We start from the raw sequence: 25,621 nt of genomic DNA, 5'->3' as shown, positions 1-25,621 counted from the left end.
GCGTGCTGTGCAGGGGTGGTCTGTTTTGCACAAAGACAGCAATGACTGACAATACACCCATCTAAATGGGTAAATTTTTATTTTGTCACTGTTGTGGGCTTTTTGAAGACTCCCTTCAAGCTTCCTTCTCCCACAAGACTTTCTTCACGCTACTACAGTCTTTAGAGTCATCTACGTTCAGTTTAGTTGAAATGCAGATGGCAGGTGTAGGAACATGTACAATGTCATTTCTAGAAGCTGAGATCTCTGGGACTAGAGCTATATGGATGCAGTTTATTCTATATGTGCAGACTCTCCCAGGCCCATTCTTGTGACCTTCATTGAAAAGTTGTCACCTCTCCCTTAGGCATTCAGAAAAACCCTCCTAAAGAAAGTGCTCCCCAAATGCTGCACTACCAGACTCTGCTCCAGCGTCCAGAACTCATTATCCTTCTGCCCACAATTGTGACCATCAGACATGGGCGGCCCTTGGTAATGCATGAAATGTCTTATGGTTTCTACACTTAAATACAGGGCAAACACTCTGATGTGTGACACTAGGCCAAGCCTCATACAAGCAGGACAGATATCATCTGTGATAAGTCCTAGGTGTCTGGAAGATGTCAAGAACATTCTTGGCTATACCATGTTTGACATGCTCTCATCCAAGTTATCAGTGGCACTACACTACTCAGAGAACCTTTAACAATTTGTACTATATACTTACCCCTCTACTAGATTTTCCCCTGATCAGGCCTATTAAAAAAGGCCGAAACGCATAGGTAATGGTTGGAGTTCACTACTACAGTGTCATACTTGGGTACTGCCCTTGTTAGGGCAGGAGTCCTGCATTAGGGGCACAACAGGGGATATTAGGGCCTAACAGTCTCACTGATCCCCGTCCTCCTATGCTGCCTTCTGAGGGTGATCTCTAGAGAAACAAGTGAGAACCCACAATTTTTATTAAAGGGAGCCTGTCAAGCAGGATTGTGCACAGTAACCTACACAGTGTCAGGATGGCGCCGTTATATTGATTAAAATGATACCGTGGTTGATGAAATCCATCTTGTGGTTGTTGTGTATTCTTTATTTGTAGTTTTCAGTTAATGATATGCTCGTGCTCTGGGACAGCCTTTGGGGGGGGATTTGGGGGAGGTCATGTGGTGATCTGCTTATTTATTCATGTGTATGGCTTCTGACAGGTCACTGATCCCTCACTGAACTGCCCCGTAGTTTACATAATGAATAAATAGGATGGTGCCGGCCGCGCCTGTGCAGTAGCATCTATCGGTGATCTGATAGATGCTACTGTGCCACTCCCCCGGAAGAAGGCACGCACGCCGAAACGCGCGTAGGGGTGGTGGCGCCGCAGGTCCGAGGTAACTATGCTTCATTGTAACTTTATATGTTCCTGTTGTCTGCAATAGGTGGTATCGCTGGATGTTTTGTGCACCAGCTTAGTAAGATTGTTCCTATGTGTTGGACTGACTAAATACACCAATCTATGTCAATGTGGACAAAGGCATTATACCCAGCATTGGTTTAAACCTCTGATCTGCGGCTCCTTTGTAGTATTCACCTTCTAAAGCACCTTGATTCTTGTTTATCTACAATTTTTTTAATTAATAAATTTATATATTTATGTATCCTGGTTTTCTTGCAGTATCTTTTGTAGGATTTTTACATCTTGGAAGGAGTAATTTCTTTTTGTTCTCTAGCAAGATGGCACCACCGGCAGCTATCGGATCGCTGATGGTGCCGGCTGCGCCTGTGCAGGAGCAGTTATCGGGTCGCCAATAGCTGCTACTGCACTGGCACAGCCGGCTCCATTTAAAAAAAATTTTTTTTTTTTTTAATACCATCTAAAACAATAATTAATTGCACATTATGGATGCGATCATGGTACCGCCGGCACCTGCCTGCAGAAGGGGATTTTTAAAAAATATTTATAATATTCATTATGTAAACTAGGGTGCAGGTCAGTGAGGGATCAGTGACCTGTCAGCAGTCTGCATTATGAATACCTAAGCAGAGCACCCCATGAAGACCCCCACAGCCCCGCCCCGGAGCACGAGCATAGCAACACAAAACTGAAAATAAAGATTAATCAACAACAAGACGGATTTCATCAACCAATGTATCATTTTAATCAGTATAACGGTGCCGACCTGACACTGTCTGTAGGTTACTTCAGCACAATCCTGCTGACAGGTTCCCTTTAACTGCACTAGTCTCATCGTGAGCACCTTTTTTGAATGTCTATGTCATGTCAGATGCTGCAAGCAGAGCAGCTTTGCCTCTACAGCATTGAAAGAGTATGGAAAGGTAATGATGCCAGACAATTTCAGGCACAAAGAACTTGCATGCAAATGCTACTTGTCTAGGAGACAGGCTACCTTCGACAGGACTGCAGCGGTGGCCGGTAACCTAGGCAATGAGCGTAAACTCTAGAAATAAAATCTCTGTTTCCAAAGAGAGGATTCTCAATACGGGTATGTGCACAGGGCATCTTTTTCAGGCTGGATTTCACCTGTACCCCACTTAAAAAACAAAACCCACACACCATCAGCAAGGCCGCCAAAGTAGACTAGTCAGGAAAACTATCCGTGGTGACTTCCTGAAACTTATTCTGAGTCTAAACTCAGTCGGTGTGCCACAGCACATGCCTTTACGGCAAAGTTGCCGGTTTTACAAGCACTTTGTAATTTCACCCATGTAGGTTGATGAGAAATCCCTGTTACTAGTAGCATATAAGCGTGCAGGTTAGAAAGTCAAGGGGCTTAGGCCGGGTTCACACTTGCGTGTGGCTGTCTGTGTATGGCTGTGTAGTTCCTCCCTTAAGCTCCGCCTACTTCCGCATGCATCCTGTGTACCTATCTTTAACATTGGGTACGCATGGACATGCGTTGTATGCGGATGCATCGGCATGCGGCGTTGACTTGCCCGCCGACCGCACGGGAACGCAAAAAGTTGCGTTCCCGTGTGGTCGGTGGGCATGTCAAAATGCCGCATGCGGAGGCATCCGCATACAACGCATGTCCATGCGTACCCAATGTTAAAGATAGGTACACAGGATGCATGCGGAAGTAGGCGGAGCTTAAGGGAGGAACTACACAGCCATACACAGACAGCCACACGCAAGTGTGAACTTAGCCTTAACGAAGTTGTTAATTCCCCATTATGTTATACATGGAAAATGCCAGGAATTTGGAACCTTGTTTAAAAGCACAACTTCTGTGGATTTATTGTGCATATAAAATATTGTATAATACACCAACTTTTATTTTTCTTGGATTCCTTGTATTTCCATAGCTCAAATGAAATGCGGTAATAAACCAATTATCTGATAATCAAACCCTAAAAAAACGAAACAAAAAAATCAGCCAGCGCAGCAAAGTTTTGTGTCACTGCATAAAAGAGTGTAGTCTCGGGTCGTAACCTGTATAAAATAAGCATCTTGCATTGTCGCAGAGAAGAGGAGTGGCGGCTGTTGTATGACCCCGATTTTGTGCAGTTTATTGGCATTTGCACAATCTTCTCTACACATACTATAGTTTATGTTCTGCCAAAACCTGGACAATCCACGTGTCCTTAAAGATTTTTTCTTTTTGTATCAAAAATAAAGAAAGAACACACGATTGTTAAAAAGCAATAAAGAAGTCTGCACAGTCTGGTTAAATAGTATCAGTTTCCATGTTTCCAGTTTAGGGTCCAAGAGCTTCAAGTACCATTGCAAACAAGTCCTCTATAGGGAGGCACTGGTGGGAAAGTATAAAGGTCTCCTTGTGTCAGTCAATGGAATATAAAGTGCGTCCTGTTCGGGAGAACGGTAGGTTATCGCCACAACAGGGCAATGTGCAATCAAGACGACATTACACGAGTTCAGCTCCTGGGGGACACTTTCTCTTGTCGGATTTTCTTTAACCTCCAAGTCTTTGTCCTTCTCCCCAAGCAAATCCCCCAGGACGATCTTCTGGGAGTGGATTGTAGTTTGGGTCTTCATCTTGTGTATCAAATATTGCTTTCCTGCAAATTAAGTCAAGTGACATAAAGGTTTTATATAAGAGAAATAACTTGTGACTGCACAATTCACATTTGTTACTTCCCATGCTCACTAAAACTGAATCTGTCAGCAGGTTTTTACCATGTAATCTGAGAGCTGCATGAAGTAGGGGTAGAGACCTTGATTCCAGGGATGTATCACTTACTGGACAGCTTGGTGCAGTTTTGATAGAATCCCTGTTTTCTCTGCTGCAGATGTAGCAGTGGTCACAATGCGGAGCTGTGTATAAACTCCACCCACACCCCAAATTGGCAGCTTCCTGGCAAGCTGCCAATCAGTGGTGAGGGTGGGGTTACACAGATTAGCTGGAATGGCCCACAGACACCTAGTCATGCAGTGATAATCTCCTGCTGATAAAACACTGATTGTATTGAAACTATAGCAAGCTGCTCTGCAAGTAATAGTCGCTAAATTCAGGCTGCATGCACCTACATTATACTGATCTCGGATTAAGTAGCAAAAACCTGCCACATTTATATAAATAAAAATGCTAAAATGTTATTGGCTTTGGGAATGAGCTACCGAAAACTGACCAGAGCCTAGCTATAGACACCTTAATAAGATTTTCCAAGATTGAAAGTTATCCATGGGATAGCAGAGGACTTAGTGATTGCTGGGGGTATGAACTCTGGGATCCCACTGATCCAGATATAGGGATTTGCCCCATCTGAATAATGTGGAAGTCAAGAGCATGTGAACTTCCATTGATGGTCAATGGGACTGCTGGAAGTAGCTGACATTCCCTATGCTATGGATGAGGAATAACTTTCAGTCTAGGTAAATCTCGTTTAAGTATAACTGGATCAAATGTCACAAGAAGCTTTGAATTCTTCAAGACAGCGATGTAGGCGGAACACCTCTGACAGACATGCACAAAGAAGTACATTTGGCGATATGTATCCTGATGTTTACACTCATTTTTCTTACTAGATCCATATAAGCATGCAGAGGCGAGAGAGAAGATGTCCCTGAGCCAGCACTTTACTTACAGAATGTATGGAGTCTTCAAAATTCTTCCTCCTCCAGGCTGGTTAGGAAACACATCCTCTAAAAAGAAATAGATGTGTCCAACAGCAATACCTGAAAGAACAAAACAAACAAAAAGGTCACAAAGTGCAACATATGAAGAGAACTTAAGTACAAACACAAACTTTCCCATGTGGTATCTATAACAATATTACCAGTTTTCTAATGCCTAGAGTAAACATGTCCTCGAGAAAATAAATGAGCCAGACAGATAACTACAAGCATTGCCAAGTTATAAAGGATTGCGTTAACACAGCGAAGCACCAGTCTTGGGCAACTTTTACACTGCTAAGTACGAGTTTTTGAATATTTCAAAAGAGAAAAAGGTGGTTTACAGTGTGAATATTAACATTTCCTTGTGTGAAACATGGACAATACAAAACATTTACCCCAACAAGTTTCATACCATGTAGTATAGATCTTACCCAAGAGATCCACAATAATTGAATTCCCCAGCAGCAGTGAAAAGCCCATGAGGACCCATGGAAGGAATGGAGCCTGAAAATTCAAAAGCCCAAAGAAGTTCATTCGAACATATGGATTTCTCCTGCTCCATACATACACAAGCATTATTGTAAAAGCTTGGCCAAGGAAAACTAAATTGACAAAAAGTCCAAAAATCTAGAGAATATTAAGGAAAAACACAAATCTATGGCTGTTAAAGGGAATGTCACCACCCAAACTCATTTTAAACTAAACTATAAAAGTCATGCCTATAGCGTAGTTTTTTAGTGCAAAAAATTACCAACTCAATTACCATCACCGTCCCCTCTGTAGATTGGCAGTAGTATATCACTTCTCCATTGCAAAAACATTAGTGTGTCTTATCAGAATTTTCACTGGTGGAGTGTACTTTCCCCTGTATGATGCAGGACCAATCAGAGCAAGAGCCAACACAGGAGAAAAGGAACATGCTCCAAAATAGCTCTGCTCTCACTGCAGATCCATTGGAAGTTAATGTGAGCACAGACGTAAAAGTGTGGTTACTGACCCCTCTAATCTCCAGAGAGGCAATGTGGGGGAAGGGGCAGTAAAGTTGAGGTGAGAGTCTTGAGTTTGTAATGTAATACAACTAAACTCAGCTGTGCTGCCCTGTCCCCAATTCCCCCCCTTCCCCACGGCCGATTGTGACCTTATCAGAAAGGTATTAGTCACATGTGCTCTACTCCCAGCACTTTCTAATAAGGCAGAATATTAGACCCAGATATCGGGGCTGTGTCGTTATATCTAACACAATGAGAAACATGCACTAAACTATTGTGGGGAGAGTTCTTTTTCTCCTGCTGTGTTGCTGCCTGCTTATGATTGGGCAACTGTCATATAGAATGAAGAAGTACACACCTCAAAAATCACTCTGATAATGTCCACTTGGACTTAAAAAAAAAAAAAATGACCTCATTAGTTGTCAAATGCTCTGATTGCTAATTAGTGATGAGCGAACATGCTTGGATAAGGTGTTATCCGAGCATGCTCGTGTGGTAACAGAGTGGCTTTGGTGTGCTCAAATAATATGTTAGGAAATCCCTGCATGTGCTGCGGCTATTGACCAACAAAGAGGCAATCCCTGAATATGTTACGGCTGTCGAACAGCTGCGAGACATACAGGAGTACAGATTATTTGAGCACACTGAAGACACTCAGCACCAGAGCATGCTCAGATAACACCGTATCCAAGCATGTTCGCTCATCAATATTGCTAATATCTCTGCAACAGCGACACGGGAAAAAAAAATACTCTGCCCTGTAGCCAATATTACATCATGTGCAGTTCAACATGAACATTTTGGGGAAAAGTCGTCTTTAAAGACATGGTGCACTACATTAGTCCTTAGCAGTGGAAAGGTTTAACAATGCATTACTTTTCTTTAGAATACTCTTAGCATTTTTTTACTCATGGGTACAAGTTAAACTATTAATATACCACTGAAATGAAGGCCTAGTAAAAAAAATAAATATTCAATACTTATAAGGATACAGTCATTAAAAGGCCACCAAAGAGGAACATAAATACAAAGTCTGCGGTACGACCACGAAACGATCCTTCTTCAAGCATCCGGCAGTATCTGTATCTGGATTTCATTGTTTGTTAAGGGACAGTTTTGATTATTATTAAAGAAACCAAATGTCTCTAAATTAACACTTGACCCTGCATAAAACTAAATGTGTAGTCAGTGAGCACGTTCTAAGCTACAGAAGTATTGACGATAACCCATATGTTTAAAGTGAACCTGACAGATGATATATGTTGTCCGATCCACGGGCAGCAAGCACCAGATGCTGGCTGCATGATCTCAGGCAGGTATGTTTGACTATGTCCAAAAACCGGCTTTAAAAGCGCTACTGACTATCAAGTGGCACAGGAGACCAGTCAGAATAGTTGGTCCCCTGGATCCGGTCAGCAAAAAACGGATTCCTTTACAAATTAAAAGAAATAAGTCAGTAGGAATACGGCACTCCTGGATAAGCAGTTGCTCGGATAGGGTCCCAACCCAAATCCATAAATAGAAAAAAATCCGGCACTCAAATTAGGGTAATAATGAAATCAAATGAAAAATGTATTATGTGGCCCAAACTGTATGTGCAATACGTAACGTTTCAGTCTAACAGAGACCTTTCTCAAACATACATACAGAGCGCCTGCACCACAAGCAACGGAGGTTGCACTACCTAATTGTGCTGCCTTGCTCACACCTTGGTGGTCGGTCCTTGGAGAATCACGCACGCTAGCTGAAGAATGCCATACAATTTACCCTGAACAGGAGCACCGGTGTGTATGTTTGGAAAAGGTCCGTGTTAGACCGAAACATCACGTACTGCACAGTGTGGACCACATACGGTAATACATTCTTCATCTGATTTCACTATGACCCCCATTTGAGCACCAGATTCTCTCTTTCTATTTAGAAAATGAAAGAAAAATGGATTGCTAACTAACGGAACCACAGATCCATTTTCCATAGACTTATTTGTTAAATAAAGAACCAGCAGAGATCAGTTATTTAAAAATGGACCAAAAAGTTGTGCGCACAACTTTTTTGGTAACGGATTGCAGCTGGATCCATTCTAGCTGATCTCACCAGACATGTGAACATTGCCTTAGAACGTTTTTCTCTGTGACGCCGCAGCATTGCAGAGTCAAACACACCTGGCTGAGATCATGCAGCCAGTGCCCGATACAGGATGCCAATGAATCGGGCAGCATATATTGGCTATCCGCTTCCCTGCAAGGATTTCCAAGTCACTTCAGAGGGGCACAGGAGGGCATCTCTCTAGGCAGCTAGATCTGCTCTGTTTGCACTGCAGAAAAAATTATTGTAGAAAATGGAAGATTGACATAACATGCAGGAGAAAACCAATGGACATACAAAAGTACTGGGTGGCTGAACGTATCGGAAAAGGAATGTAACCTCCAAAATCCTCCTCACAAACATTGAAAAAAAACTCTACCTACCGTAAACTCTAACTATTCCTTTTCATTTCTATGGTTCATCCATTTTGCTGTTCATGAGGGTTTTGATCCTGAAAAGGTTTTGAAAAACGCATAGTGAAATAAAGCGCATGTCAATTCTTTGAAATGGATCCCGATGGCATAAACTCCAATCAAAAGGTTGAAAAAAAAAAAAAAAAAACCTGTTCACAATAAAAACCTCTTCCACAGGTAAATAATAACACCACCATTTTTTTATTTTTAACCACAAGAATTTGTCAGCACGGTTTCACCCCCTGAAACTATTTATATGCACATGTAGCTTTTTCACACGCAAGCACAGCAATACCCTTACATTGCCAGTCTCTTCCTCGGTTTGAATCTATATGCAAATGGCTACGATAGATCTGAAGCTTCTGTCATTCCAGCTCTGTTCCCCACCCTTCAACACCCGCCACTCCTCCATGACCAATAGCCTCTATGCTGTGTGACTTCTGGTAATGGAGCCATCAGTAGTCAAGAAGGAAGAGGCGTCGCAGGGCGGGGAATAGAGCTGGAGTGACAGAGGCATGTAAAGGTATTGCTGAGGTGGTCTCTGAAAGCACTACGTACTCATGTGAAAAACTTGGGGTTTGAACTCCCACTGACAGATTCCCTTAAATATGATGGACTTGGTGCTTATGTGGACACAGCCACGCAGAGGATATCCCTATGTAAAAACATAAGCGTTGTTTTCCATTCACTCACTTATACAGTCAGGCACTAAATACCACACTTTGCCTCCATTCTGCTGTCGCATCTATTTTTCAGCATTTTTACCAAAAGCAATCAGGCGGTGCCATTTTTTTTTATTATTATTACCATGTTGAGTTTCTTAACAGAAGTAAGATTTTTTCAAGACCTGTAAATCTAATCTTAATGATGTAAATAGTCATCTCATACTAGGAATCATGTCTGAAAATCCACTTTATAAAGGATACAGAAAAATCATATTAAATAAAAAATTGAATCCAACTGGTCCAAAAAATAGGAAGTTTGTGACTAGTCTCCATACCTAAAGAAGAGAGAGAAAAAAAAAAACATAATAGAAGCATATTTCTTTTTAAACCATGTAACGTGAGAACAGAGTTGCCAAAGTGTGGTGGAGAAACTGTACAATTGAAGCGCAAATAGATCGCAAACTGGTCAAGGTACAATTATGTGACAAGTTGAGGAACCTTGGCTTGGGACAAAAGCCTGCAGGCACTATGCTACGGCAGACTGCCCAATTGTGGCAGCATGCGATTCCCTGGTGTCGCCACTGCCAGCCGGAGGTCACATGTCAGAATGGATACAATCAGCACGCTCGTGGTCATGTGAAAACTAGACTTATTCCTCTTCTCTCAATAGCTGGGAATTGAAGGAAGCTAGTTGAATCTAGTCGGCACGTGACCACGAGTAGGCAAATTGCATACATTCTGCATATGACCGCCGGCTCGCACTGGGGATACCCAATCGTAACAATATGAGTAGTCTGTGACTACGGACCCCCCCCCCTTCCTCCCAAATCACCCCATTAATCATGGAGACTTGCTCAGTGGAGAAAGATTCAACTGAAAGGGGTTGTCCATTACTTGGACGATCCCTTCTCAACCAGGAGGTTTCCTCCCAGTAAAATAAGACTTATGCTCCCCTCTGATGCTGGCACCGTTCCAGTGGTGTCGCATTCACATCACATTGTTATGTCACGTGATCTCTGTGCCCAATCAGCGCTGGCTTCACTCTCCCCGCCATCGGGCAAATCAGACATGAAGAGAAGTCAGACCTGTGGCGGCCGCTCACTTCCTCTTGATGTCTGGCTAGTCTCAAGGCGAAGAGAGTGAAGCCATCACTGAACGGTCACAGGGATCGCGTGACATAATGTGATGCAAGTCCCTGGAGAGCCAGTGCCAACACGGCACCGGAGGAGAGTAGAAGTGGTTTTATTTTACTGGGAGCAAACACGCTGATGGAAAAGGGGTGTCCGAGTAGTGAACAACCCCTCTAACCTTGCTCCTTAGAACAGCTAATGCTCCTGTAGAATGTAAGTCCGCAAGGGCAGGGTCCTCGCCCATCTGTACCAGTCTGTCATTGCTAGTCTGTTTACTGTAATTTGTATGTAACCCCTTCTCATGTACAGCACCATGGAATCAATGGCGCTATAGAAATAATAATAATAATAATAATAAATAATAATGCCCAATTGGTAATCCGGCACTGCCCAATCCTATTTTTCTCTATATCATAAAGAACATTTCGAAAACCAGAGTAGAGTCTTTGTACCAAATGCAAACCTACAAAATATCTGCTAACAGCTGTCTTTTGGGGCAGAGATGCACTCAGAAACCATGTAATATGATACTTCCAACAGTATTGAAAAAAAAAAAAAAAAGTTGTTGCATGTAACTTCCTGCAGTACGTACTGAGCGCTCCTACAACATTCTGCCACATCACAGAGCACTGCAGAAATGGAAACATTACACACAGGTCCAAACCCCAGAAGACTCACCTGGTAATGTCGAAATATCAGCTCAGGGTTGAAATATAGTTGAAATGGTGTGATAATTTCTAGTTGCTGGAAGAGAGAAGACAGGAGGTAAAGTGAATTCTGTATAAAATCCCGGAGCCATTTCCTGCACTAGTACATAGATATACTATATACACAGTAATAGGAATCCGCATTGGCAGCGTCCATATCAGGCTTGCTGGGGCTCCTAGTACTCCAAGTAGCTGCAATCCTGGTGCTGACCTGTTCCAGCTCAATGCCCTTACTGGTGAAGCAGCCAACAAAGCAAGCAAGGTTTACATATTGCTCGGCTTTCTTATAATCATCTTCACATAGACGTTTTAATACTTGGGGGGGGGATACACCACTCAACAGTCTAGTGACAATTTTTTAACTAATTATTGGTGAATGTAATATTTTGTATATGCATTTAGTCTAGGATAAAAACATCATCCTGTCACCAGATTTGCCCCATATAAAGTTCAGCCAGTACCTGTACGCCGTCATATATTCTAGAATGCTGTATATACAGTATGTCCCCAATCTGCTCTGCAAGGCAAAATGAACAGGTTGCAATTGCCATTCATATGGATGACATCCTCCATGGCGCCTGCTGAGGGCAGAGCAAAGTACCACTCTGTGCATGTGTGGGGAACGGCCCAAGAGCGCAGGCACATGCACACTGCAATACTTTGCCCTCGGCACGGCAGAAAGAAGTACATCTGACAGGAGCGCGATGGAGGACACTGCGTGGATGACGTAGGACGCATCATCCACGCAAAGAAGGAAGAAGAGAGGAGGCACCGGATCAAGACCAGAGACGCCCATCAGACCGGGCCGCGCCACAGGAGAGTTTAATATAAGCATTCTAGAATGGTAAAGGGAAAAATTGGGTGATAGGTTCCTTTTAAAGAAGAAAAAATACAACTAAAACCACGGCCAGGACATTAGATTTAGACTTATTTTACAATTTATAGCAAATAAAAACTGTCAGCAGAGTTTTATCAATAAAAAGAGAGAAAAAAAAAAACACTAATGAACCTAATGAAAATGATCCCTGGGCTGGAAAAACAATAAATACGTTTTTTTAAAGGATGCTCATTATTTTCCTATTGATGACCTATTCTTAAAGCAAACCTGTCACCTGATTCATGCTACGCAAACTGTAGAAAAGTATAGCTGTTAGGTTATAACGGAGAAGGAGTTGTTCAAGTAGTGGACACCCCCTTTAAGTCCAGGGTCACAACGACTCATCCCCAGCAAATTGAGAAATTTCTTTATAAACACGTAATCCCCTTGGGACACGTCCACATTCCGCATAAGATTTTAACGACTTAATAGTCCAATAAAGTCTAATTTCCCTCTCAGCCAGAGAGTGTATTTTAATTTCAAGTGTTTTCGTGCTTATTAACGATAATTCATCTTTATGGTTGCAATCCATAAAGAACTCCTCCGCACCTTCTCTACCAGCCAGTAAACCATCCTCCAAAGAAGTGCCCAGGTCCGAATCCATAAGGTCTTCATGACTAGTCTCCATTGTAAGTGACTGTCTCTTTACTTATATGAACCTTATTGTGTCTGCCTGTGCTCAATTCCCAAAAAAGTCCAAAGGTTCATGTAGCACAAGAAAAGTTTAGAGTAAGAACGGCACTAGGCAGCTTTAAAACAACTGGTTCAATGGTGAACATAGGATCCTATTTAGGACACATATAGCACATATGTGGCAGCAACTTGTGGGCGGTGCTCAACGCCAGTTATTGTGCAAGTCTAAACAAAAAGGAAATACAAGTGGCACTCACCCCGATGTTGCTGTGAATCAATGTCCTTTATTCATATTACGAAGGAACATAACGCATTTAAGTTCATTGATAAGTGGTTCCTGCAATGTACAGGAACCGCGATGGGTACGCCCGTCGCATGCGTATTTGCTAACTTATTCTTAGCGGTATTCGAGGAGAAATATATAACATCTACCACTAATCCGTTTTTACAACATATACGGGCGTATCATAGGTTCGCTGATGACATCTTCATTGTGTGGGATGGCTCGAAGAATGATTTTGATAATTTTGTTACTCATCTCAATAACATTAATGAGGATAACATGCAATTTACAGCCTGTTTTGGGGGTAATTCGCTTGATTTTCTGGACGTTAACATTGAAATAGCGGAGGGTAAAATAAATACATGTGTACACAAAAAACCCACCGCAACAAATAACTTATTACATTTCAATAGCGCTCATCCTTTTCACACAAAGAACAGCATACCCTATAGCCAGATGGTTAGGTACAGAAAAATTAATAACAATGAAATAACTTTTAAAAAGCAAATAACAGAACTCAAAACTAATTTTCTAAATAGAAATTATCCTCCTAAAATTCTGTCAGCGGCTGAAAATAGAGTTAGGAAACTAGCACAGCAAGATTTATTAAAAAATCGTAAGAAATCTATATACCCCCCTAAAGAGAAAAAAGAGAATAATAATAAATTTGTTTTCACATTTACACATAGCCCAATGGATAAAGAAATTTATGCTGCCATAAATAAAAACTGGCATGTGTTGCAGAATGATAAGGAATTATCATCTCTGACAGTGAATCATCCAACTTTCGCTTATAAACGTACAAAGAATCTAGGTGACCTGTTGGTTAAAAATCGCCTTGCAGCAACAGAAAATACTAATTGGCTAAAAAAACTACAGCCTATAGGTAACCATAAATGTGGAAACTGTAGTTTTTGTCACCTTAGACCCCTAGACAACCCCATCCGCGTTGGTTCCGTTTGTCATACAGTCCGTCAATTGGTTACATGTAAAACCCAGTATGTAGTCTACCTGATCACCTGCCCCTGCCACTTTTTTTATATCGGCAAGACGATACGTCCGATGGTTCATAGGTTTAGAGAACATTATAATTCAATTTCATCCGGTAAAGGACGTCCCCGTTTTATTAAACATATGCGGGACATACATAATGCGAACCCAAATGTCTTGCGGTTCGCTGGTTTGGAAGTAATAAAAAATCCACTTAATGGAGGCGACCGTAAGAAATTATTATTACAACGTGAAGCCAGGTGGATTATGGAGACTAACGCACAGGGACCCATCGGACTAAATGACAAACTGGATGTGTCTATTTTTCTATGAAAATTGTATTTAAAACGAGTGATATCTAATTGAATATGTTTAATGTGCTCATTAACGTTATTTGGTGCTTATAATGCAATTTGTTTTTAATGTACTCACCTGTTCACATTAAGCCGTCTAGCTCCCTATATAGGATATGACGTTTTTAATTCTTGCACCTGGACCCGTGGAAGCGCACAAGCGCGAAACGGCCGTCGTCCCTTTCCTCCTCCCGCACCGCTATTCTCACCAGCCGCCTCTCCATATTATGTCTGTTCCTTCGTAATATGAATAAAGGACATTGATTCACAGCAACATCGGGGTGAGTGCCACTTCTATTTCCTTTTTGTTTAGACTTGCACAATAACTGGCGTTGAGCACCGCCCACAAGTTGCTGCCACATATGTGCTATATGTGTCCTAAATAGGATCCTATGTTCACCATTGAACCAGTTGTTTTAAAGCTGCCTAGTGCCGTTCTTACTCTAAACTTTTCCTGGCAGTATTTAGGTTTTTCACAAAAAAGCATCAAAAAGGGGTAGATCATGAGTGCTGCCAGGATGGTGGCCAAAAAGCATCCATAATAAGAGACTAAAGGTACCGTCACATTAAGCGACGCTGCAGCGATATCGATAACGATGCCGATCGCTGCAGCGTCGCTGTGTGGTCGCTGGAAAGCTGTCACACAGACAGCTCTCCAGCGACCAACGATGCCGAAGTCCCCGGGTAACCAGGGTAAACATCGGGTTACTAAGCGCAGGGCCGCGCTTAGTAACCCGATGTTTACCCTGGTTACCAGTGTAAATGTAAAAAAAAAAAAGAAAAACACTACATACTTACATTGCCGTGTCTGTCGCGTCCCTCGCCTTCAGCTTCCCTGCACTGTGTAAGTGCCGGCCCTAAGCACAGCGGTGACGTCACCGCTGTGCTTTGCTTTACGGCCGGCACTGACACAGTCAGTGCAGGAAGCTCTGAGCAGCAGCGCGGACGCCGGGGGACGTGACAGACATCAGAGGGTGAGTATGTAGTGTTTTTTTTTTTTAACTTTTACAATGGTAACCAGGGTAAATATCGGGTTACTAAGCGCGGCCCTGCACTTAGTAACCCGATATTTACCCTTGTTACCATTGTAAAACATTGCTGGCATCGTTGCTTTTGCTGTCAAACACGACGATACACGCCAATCTGACGACCAAATAAAGTTCTGGACTTTCAGCAACGACCAGCGATATCACAGCGGGATCCAGATCGCTGCTGCGTGTCAAACAACGATATCGCTATCCAGGACGCTTCAACGTCACGGATCGCTGTCGTTCTCGTTGCAAAGTCGTTTAGTGTGAAGGTACCTTAAGGAGAAAGTAGCACAAATAAGGTCTTATCTAACAAACATAAGTATTTTTATAAGATTGTGGTAACCTTATTTGTAGGATTAAGCATTTTAGGTTGATGGTCAGCTGCGGATCCACGGGTGGTCAAAGCCAATTAATCAAGATGTCAATGATACAATTTTTATTTTATTACCTTGCAGTTTTTATCCGATAAATCAATTAATATAATCCACAAGATAATCAATTTTTTCAATTGACGTCTTCAATAATCGGTAGTGCAGAAGATATCTACAAATTCTCCACTCTGATGAAAAAAGCATCAGTAGTGACCCTCATCTCCTTTGAGGCGAATAGCTCCGTCTGAGTCTGACAGCAGACAGAACAGTATATATACACTGCTCAAAAAAATAAAGGGAACACTTAAACAACAGAATCTAAGTAAATCAAACTTCTGTGAAATCAAACTGTCCACTTAGGAAGCAACACTGTTTGACAATGAATTTCACATGCTGCTGTGCAAATGGAATAGACAACTGATGTATCCAAATCCTGGTCCTCCTCACCATATTCCCACAGTCATTTCTACCTCCCACCCACGCTCCATCACAAACTTCCGTAACCTCTCTAACCTTATACCCATTCACCCAGCCCCCGCTTCCCCAGTCCCACTAACAGGAGCTCTGTGGAACGCTCGCTCTGTCTGTAACAAGCTTCCCTACATCCATGATCTTTTTGTTACTACCAAACTTTCCTTCCTCGCCATCACCGAAACCTGGCTCACCCCTTCTGACACAGCCTCTCCTGCTGCACTTTCCTATGGTGGCTTCCACCTTTCTCACACACCCCGCCCCAGCAGCAAGCATGGCGGAGGAGTTGGTTTTCTCCTGTCAGATAACTGCTCCTTCACCCCAATCCCACTGCCACCCTCTGTTACCCTCCCTTCCTTTGAGGTGCACTCTGTGCGCATCTACTCCCCCTCCAACCTCCAACTGGCTGTCATTTACCGCCCCCCAGGGCCAGCCACCATCTTCTTTGACCACTTCACCACCTGGCTACTTCATTTCCTTTCTGCAGAAATCCCCACTATCATCATGGGCGATTTCAACATCCCCATTGACACTTCCCTCTCAGCTGCCACTAAACTTCTATCTCTCACTTCCTCCTTCGGCCTCACTCAATGGTCTTCTGCAGCCACTCACAAAGATGGTCACACACTGGACCTCATCTTCACCCACCTCTGCTCCCTATCTAACCTCTCTAACTCACCTCTTCCTCTCTCTGACCACAACCTTCTCACATTCTCATCTCTCTCCACTCCATGTCTACAATCCCCACCCCACAAACTTTCACACCCTCGCAGAAATCTTAAACATCTTGACCTACATTCATTCTCTGAATCCCTTCTCCCTCTCACAGACATAAGTTCCATACACAATGCGGATGACGCTGCCACTCTATATAACACCACAATAGCTGTAGCTTTGGAATCTGCTGCCCCACTTACACATACCAAAGCTCGCAAAATCAACAGACAGCCCTGGCACACCAGCCTGACCAAAGAACTGAGGCGAGCTTCCAGGGCTGCTGAGCGCAGATGGAAAAGATCCCACTCCAACGACCACTTCATCGCATTCAAACAGTCCCTCACTACTTTCAAGACCACACTCACCACAACTAAAGAAAACCTACTTCTCATCTCTCATATCCTCCCTGTCTCACAACCCTAAACAGTTATTCAACACCTTCAATTCTCTCCTCCATCCCCCAGCACCTCCTCCCTCCCCACTTATCTCCGCTGAAGACTTTGCCTCATTCTTCAAGCAGAAGATTGATAACATCAGAGAGTTTTGGTCAACAAGCCCCAGAGCCCTTCCTCCCAACTTCCCTACCCTCCACCTCCAAAACCAACTTCTCCACCATTACAGAAGATCAACTCGCCACTCTACTCTCAAGATCGCATCTCACCACCTGTGCACTTGACCCGCTCCCATCCCACCTCATCCCAAACCTCACCACAATCTTCATCCCAACCCTAACCCATCTATTCAACCTATCACTAACAACTGGTGATTTCCCCTCAAGCTTTAAACATGCCTCCATCACACCTATCCTCAAAAAGCCCTCTCTTGACCCATCCTCTGTATCTAGCTATCGCCCTATATCACTTCTCCCCTATGCCTCAAAACTACTGGAACAACACGTCTACCTTGAACTGTCCTCCCATCTCTCTTCTTGCTCCCTCTTTGACTGCTTACAATCTGGCTTCCGGTCACACCATTCCACTGAAACTGCCCTAACTAAGGTCACCAATGACCTCTTAACCGCCAAGAGCAAGCGACACTACTCCGTTCTCCTCCTCCTCGACCTGTCGGCTGCCTTTGACACAGTGGACCATTCCCTATTATTACAGACGCTCTCATCCCTTGGCATCACAGACTTGGCCCTATCCTGGATCTCCTCATACCTAACAGACCGGACATTCAGCGTCTCCCACTCACACACCACCTCCTCACCTCGCCCCCTCTGTCGGAGTCCCACAAGGTTCAGTCCTTGGGCCCCTGATCTTCTCCATTTACACCTTTGGCCTGGGACAGCTCATAGAATCTCATGGCTTTCAGTATCACCTCTATGCTGATGACACACAGATCTACATCTTTGGACCAGATATCACCTCCCTACTAACCAGAATCCCTCAATGTCTGTCCACTATTTCATCCTTCTTCTCCGCTAGATTTCTCAAACTTAACATGGACAAAACAGAATTCATCATCTTTCCCCCATCTCACGCGACCCCAACGAACCTATCCATTACAGTAAATGGTTGCCCACTCTCCCCAGTCCCACAAGCTCGCTGCCTCAGGGTAATCCTTGACGCTGATCTCTCCTTCAAACCACATATCAAAGCCCTTTCCACTTCCTGCCGACTTCAACTCAAAAATATTTCACGAATCCGTTCATTCCTCAACCAAGAATCTGCAAAAACCCTAGTCCATGCCGTCATCTCTCGCCTCGACTACTGCAACCTCCTGCTCTGTGGCCTCCCCTCGAACACTCTCGCACCCCTCCAATCTATTCTAAACTCTGCTGCCTGACTAATCCACCTGTCCCCCCGCTATTCTCCGGCCTCTCCCCTCTGTCAATCCCTTCACTGGCTCCCCATTGCCCAGAGACTCCAGTACAAAACCCTAACGATGACATACAAAGCCATCCACAACCTGTCTCCTCCATACATCTGTGACCTCGTCTCCCGGTACTTACCTACACGCAACCTCCGATCCTCACAAGATCTCCTTCTCTACTCCCCTCTTATCTCCTCTTCCCACAATCGTATACAAGATTTCTCTCGCGTATCACCCCTACTCTGGAACCTTCTACCACAACACATCAGACTCTCGCCTACCATCAGAATCTTCAAAAAGAATCTGAAGACCCACCTCTTCCGACAAGCCTACAACCTGCAGTAACCACCGATCAACCAACCGCTGCACGATCAGCTCTATCCTCACCTACTGTATTCTCACCCATCCCTTGTAGATTGTGAGCCTTCGCGGGCAGGGTCCTCACTCCTCCTGTACCAGTTATGACTTGTATTGTTTAAGATTATTGTACTTGTTTTTATTATGTATACCCCTCCTCACTTGTAAAGCGCCATGGAATAAATGGCGCTATAACAATAAATATTATTATTATTATTATTATTATTAATAATAATAAACAGCAAGAGAAAAATGGACTTTATTGCCTAATGGCGTGGCGACGTTTCAGATGTGATATCCTTTCTCAAACGTCGCCACGCCATTGGGCAATAAAGTCTAATTTTTTGTGTGTTTTTTCTTTTTTTAAGGAATCATTGGCCTGTTGGTTGGAAAAGCTTTCCTCACTGAGGTATTTGATGATGTGGTCCCAAAAATAAATATAAATAAATTATATATATATATATATATATATATAAAGCTGAATGTGTGTATGTCCGGGATTGGCATCTGAACCGTCGCAGCTACAGCCACAAAATTTTGCACAGTCACACGTCTGGACCCCGAGAGCGTCGTAGGCTATGTTGTGAGCCGAAATTTTAACCCCGCGCTTTCCAATTCACCAAACAATTTTGCCCCTATCTACATAATGGGGATAAAATGAAAGGAAAAGTGTTGGAGGCAAATTAACAGCTGCCAGATGTGAACAAGGGGGACTTAAAGAATGAGAGCGATGGCGCCAAAGAGTATATACTGTACAGTTGCTAAGGTGGGGCCCCGACATGGGATAATCACCACACCACCACGGGGATATGAACACACACACAAAATGCGCCACACACTACCACGTGCTCGAACACATATACCACCCTCAGCACACATTTCACCACGCATACACCAACCTCGCCACATAAAAGTCGAAACACAAAAGTCGCCGCTCAAAACTCGCCACGCGCAAAACTCTCCACACGTGCAAGACTCACCTCATGGAAAACTCGCCACACGCAAAACTTGCACACGTGGAAAAATTGCCACATGCACAAAAGTTGCAACACATGCAAAAGTTGCCTCACACAAAACTTGCACATACTCAAAAGGCACCACACATAAAACTCGCCACGCGCAAAACTCGCCATGCACAAAACTTGCTGCACACAACTTGCTACACTAACCTGTCACATGCAACTCGACACACAAAAAGTTGCTACACGCATGTCGCCACACAAAACTCATCTCACAAAAGTCGCTACATGCATGTCACCACACGCAACTCAACACACACAACTTGACACACGAAACTCGCCCTAAAACACACACAAGTCTGGTATTATCCTTCAAAAATAAAAATCTGATTAATAAGCAGACAAACTACAAGAGCAACAAATGTACCATATAGGAATCTGGCAGCTGTCAGTCACATGACCAGTCTATTATGTGTATGTGTGAGCTAATATATACTGCCAGGGCGTGGGCTTACTGTTGGCTGGGGATTTATCAGGCTGCCAATTTAGCTTACAAATACTGAGGTAAAAATACTGACCAAATAACGTGTGAACGAGGTCTAATACAGGAGGACATGACATACAGATATATACTATTTACAGGGGAGATGACACACAGGTATATACTATATACAGCGGGAGATGACACACAGGTATATACTAAATACAGGAGGAGATGACATACAGGTATATACAATATACAGGAGGAGATGACACAGGTATATGCTATGTATAGGAGGAGATGACATACAGGTATATACTATATACAGGAGGAGATGACACAGATATATACTATATATAGGTGAGATGACACACAGGTATATACTATATACAGGAGGAGATGACATACAGGTATATACTATATACAGCGGGAGATGACACAGGTATATACTATATACAGGAGAGATGACACACAGGTACATACTAAATACAGGAGGAGATGACATACAGGTATATACAATATACAGGAGGAGATGACACAGGTATATGCTATGTATAGGAGGAGATGACATACAGGTATATACTATATACAGGAGGAGATGACACAGATATATACTATATATAGGTGAGATGACACACAGGTATATACTATATACAGGAGGAGATGACATACAGGTATATACTATATACAGGGGAGATGACACAGCAGGTATATACTATATACAGGGGAGATGACACAGCAGGTATATACTATATACAGGGGAGATGACAGCAGGTACATACTATATACAGGAGATTATATACAGGTGTATACTATATATAAGGGAGATGACAAACATGTATATACTGAGGTGAAAATGAGAGGTGTGAGGGGGAAAATGAGAGGTGTGAGGGGGAAAATGAGAGGTGTGAGGGGGAAAATGAGAGGTGTGAGGGGGAAAATGAGAGGTGTGAGGGGGAAAATGAGAGGTGTGAGGTGCTATAACTAACCATAGATATTTACTATGCCCAGGCAACGCCGGGCTCTTCTGCTAGTATATATATATATATCATATATATATATATATATATATATATATATATATATATATATATATATATATATATATATATATATATATATATATATATATATATATATATATATATATATATATATATATCTATATATCTATCTATCTATATATATATATATCTATATATATCTATATATCTATATATATATATATATATATCTATATATATCTATATATATATATATCTATATATATATATATATCTATATATATATCTATATATATCTATATATATATCTATATATATATCTATATATATATATATATATATATATATATATATATATATATATATATATATATATGATATATATAATATATATATATATAGAGATATATATATATATATATATATATATATATATATATATATATATATATATATATATATATATATATATATATATATATATATACATATACACACACACACAGTATATACACAGTAGTAGTGTCACCATGTGACAGCACAAGGTGTAGCTGTGTGCAGTATATAATGTATTAGAAAAAGAATGGGCCGCAAGGACCCGAAAAAACGACCACAAAGTCCGTATATCAAAATATATATCAACCTTTATTAATCATAAGAACAAGATATTAGACATTTAGACAAAAAATAGAACAAATGAAGTGGAATACCACATGGTGTATACATACACCTCACCGATGCGTGATCTACCACAGGCGCACGGAGCCAGGGAGAGAAAACACCCGCATCTATACAGAAAAATAGTATACCGTAATAATACTGCGGATTACCACAACCAAATGTCAAGAGGCATATAACCAATAAGGGTCCGTGCGCCCACCCCAACGCGCGTTTCGGTCGCACACCTTCCTCAGGGGGCTAGGTGTGCGACCGAAACGCGCGTTGGGGTGGGCGCACGGACCCGGGGGAAGTCAACACCTGCTTGTTATCTAGAGGTAAGATCCACTCCAAAATCTCTATTGGTCTATGGGGTACGTAGCTTAATTGCCATACTATATGCAGGGCTTTGGGGTAATTGTACCTATGCACTATGCTCTTTGTTCCTCTGTTAAAAACTGGCATTGCTACCCTTATTGGTTATATGCCTCTTGACATTTGGTTGTGGTAATCCGCAGTATTATTATGGTATACTATTTTTCTGTATAGATGCGGGTGTTTTCTCTCCCTGGCTCCGTGCGCCTGAGGTAGATCACGCATCGGTGAGGTGTATGTATACACCATGTGGTATTCCACTTCATTTGTTCTATTTTTTTGTCTAAATGTCTAATATCTTGTTCTTATGATTAATAAAGGTTGATATATATTTTGATATACGGACTTTGTGGTCGTTTTTTCGGGTCCTTGCGGCCCATTCTTTTTCTCATGTTTATTAGCGACCAGTCCTTTTTGTACTGTCCTCCTCTGTAGGTTTAGCCGTGACCTACCTATGTAGTTCTAGTAACATCTTAATATACAATATATCTTGCTAAATTATGCTGAGGTTTGTTGTGCTTTTGGTTAAGTATATAATATATGTATACATACACACATATAGGTACAGTATATACACACAGTATATACACAGTAGTAGTACACGTAGTTGTGCCGCCATGTGACAGCACAAGGTGTAGCTGTGTGCAGTATATATGTATACATACACACATATAGGTACAGTATATACACAGTAGTAGTACACGTAGTAGTGTCGCCATGTGACAGCACAAGGTGTAGCTGTGTGCAGTATATAATATATGTATACATACACACATATACAGTCATGGCCAAAAGTATTCACACCCCTGCAATTCTGTCAGATAATACTCAGTTTCTTCCTGAAAATGATTGCAAACACAAATTCGTTGGTATTATTATCTTCATTTAATTTGTCTTAAATGAAAAAACACAAAAGAGAATGAAGCAAAAAGCAAAACATTGATCATTTCACACAAAACTCCAAAAATGGGCCAGACAAAAGTATTGGCACCCTCAGCCTAATACTTGGCTGCACAACCTTTAGCCAAAATAACTGCGACCAACCACTTCCGGCAACCATCAATGAGTTTCTTACAATGCTCTGCTGGAATTTTAGACCATTCTTCTTTGGCAAACTGCTCCAGGTCCCTGATATTTGAAGGGTGCCTTCTCCAGACTGCCATTTTTAGATCTCTCCACAGGTGTTCTATGGGATTCAGGTCTGGACTCATTGCTGGCCACCTTAGAAGTCTCCAGTGCTTTCTCTCAAACCATTTTCTAGTGCTTTTTGAAGTGTGTTTTGGGCCATTGTCCTGCTGGAAGACCCAGGACCTCTGAGGGAGACCCAGCTTTCTCACACTGGGCCCTACATTATGCTGCAAAATTTGTTGGTAGTCTTCAGACTTCATAATGCCATGCACACGGTCAAGCAGTCCAGTGCCAGAGGCAGCAAAGCAACCCCAAAACATCAGGGAACCTCCGCCATGTTTGACTGTAGGGACCGTGTTCTTTTCTTTGAATGCCTCTTTTTTTCTCCTGTAAACTCTATGTTGATGCCTTTGCCCAAAAAGCTCTACTTTTGTCTCATCTGACCAGAGAACATTCTTCCAAAACGTTTTAGGCTTTTTCAGGTAAGTTTTGGCAAACTCCAGCCTGGCTTTTTTATGTCTCGGGGTAAGAAGTGGGGTCTTCCTGGGTCTCCTACCATACAATCCCTTTTCATTCAAATGCCGACGGATAGTACGGGTTGACACTGTTGTACCCTCGGACTGCAGGCAGCTTGAACTTGTTTGGATGTTAGTCGAGGTTCTTTATCCAACATCCACACAATCTTGTGTTGAAATCTCTTGTCAATTTTTATTTTCCATCCACATCTAGGGAGGTTAGCCACAGTGCCATGGGCTTTAAACTTCTTGATGACACTGCGCACGGTAGACACAGGAACATTCAGGTCTTTGGAGATGGACTTGAAGCCTTGAGATTGCTCATGCTTCCTCACAATTTGGTTTCTCAAGTCCTCAGACAGTTCTTTGGTCTTCTTTCTTTTCTCCATGCTCAATGTGGTACACACAAGGACACAGGACAGAGGTTGAGTCAACTTTAATCCATGTCAACTGGCTGCAAGTGTGATTTAGTTATTGCCAACACCTGTTAGGTGCCACGGGTAAGTTACAGGTACTGTTAATTACACAAATTAGAGAAGCATCACATGATTTTTCCAACAGTGCCAATACTTTTGTCCACCCCCTTTTTTATGTTTGGTGTGGAATTATATCCAATTTGGCTTTAGGACAATTCTTTTTGTGTTTTTTCATTTAAGACAAATTAAATGAAGATAATAATACCAAAGAATTTGTGTTTGCAATCATTTTCAGGAAGAAACTGAGTATTATCTGACAGAATTGCAGGGGTGTTAATACTTTTGGCCATGACTGTAGGTACAGTATATACACAGTAGTAGTACACGTAGTAGTGTCGCCATGTGACAGCACAAGGTGTAGCGGTGTGCAGTATATAATATATATATACATACACACATATAGGTACAGTATATACACAGTAGTAGTACACGTAGTAGTGTCGCCATGTGACAGCACAAGGTGCAGCTGTGTGCAGTATATAATATATGCATACATACACACATATAGGTACAGTATATACACAGTAGTAGTACACGTAGTAGTGTCGCCATGTGACAGCACAAGGTGCAGCGGTGTGCAGTATATATGTATACACACATATAGGTACAGTATATACACAGTAGTAGTGTCGCCATGTGACAGCACAAGGTGCAGCTGTGTGTTGTCTACTAATATATATTTATATCACACACACACGGCTTCTCTCTAGGAGACGCACCCTGAGGTCCCTGCGGTCTGTGTCAGTCTGTCCCAGGACATAGATCTCCCACCATTGCACTGGTGGCGGTCGGCAGGACACCATGGTCCCATCATCAGTGTGGGGCAGACACCGCCACATTAGGGCGCCCCCCTCTGTCCGGCACTTACCACTACAGCTGTGGTGAGCACACAGGCCGTGGTGTACGCTCTGGTCACAGGCGGTATCTGCATATACTCCTGCCGGAAGGTCTGGTACGCCATCTTGCTGCCTCCCACCGCTCCTCCGCTCTCATCTCCGCCTCATCTAGACCTAGTACATCATACAGAGACATTCAAATGCCTGAACATCTGCTAACCAATGGCCGCTAGTCTACCAT

The 25,621-nt window shown here is 42.4% G+C and overlaps 1 protein-coding gene across 1 annotated transcript; it reads right to left on the bottom strand.

Annotated features, from left to right (window-relative positions):
* Positions 1-3,194: 3,194 nt before the first annotated feature.
* DERL2 (derlin 2) lies at positions 3,195-25,585 on the bottom strand. Its single transcript, XM_077296502.1, has 7 exons — positions 25,413-25,585; positions 11,023-11,088; positions 9,476-9,549; positions 7,044-7,137; positions 5,494-5,689; positions 5,032-5,122; positions 3,195-4,005 (listed from the first exon to the last, which is right to left on the bottom strand). Exons 1-7 carry the CDS (start codon positions 25,503-25,505, stop codon positions 3,900-3,902), a joined length of 720 nt encoding a protein of 239 aa, XP_077152617.1. The 5' UTR covers positions 25,506-25,585; the 3' UTR covers positions 3,195-3,899.
* Positions 25,586-25,621: the final 36 nt, after the last annotated feature.

This window comes from Ranitomeya variabilis, chromosome 3 (assembly GCF_051348905.1).
Source record: "Ranitomeya variabilis isolate aRanVar5 chromosome 3, aRanVar5.hap1, whole genome shotgun sequence".
Classification (NCBI taxonomy): Eukaryota; Metazoa; Chordata; class Amphibia; order Anura; family Dendrobatidae; genus Ranitomeya; species Ranitomeya variabilis.
This window is presented reverse-complemented; position numbering and strand designations above follow the sequence as displayed.

Coding starts and splice junctions, on each gene's coding strand:
- DERL2 (XM_077296502.1), bottom strand. CDS start 25,505: ATGGCGTACCAGACCTTCCGGCAGGAGTATATGCAGATACCGCCTGTG. Junction 7,138..9,475: donor TTATTTAATATGATTTTTCT/GTATCCTTTATA, acceptor AATGAAATCCAG/ATACAGATACTGCCGGATGC. Junction 4,006..5,031: donor TTGAAGACTCCATACATTCT/GTAAGTAAAGTG, acceptor CTTAATTTGCAG/GAAAGCAATATTTGATACAC.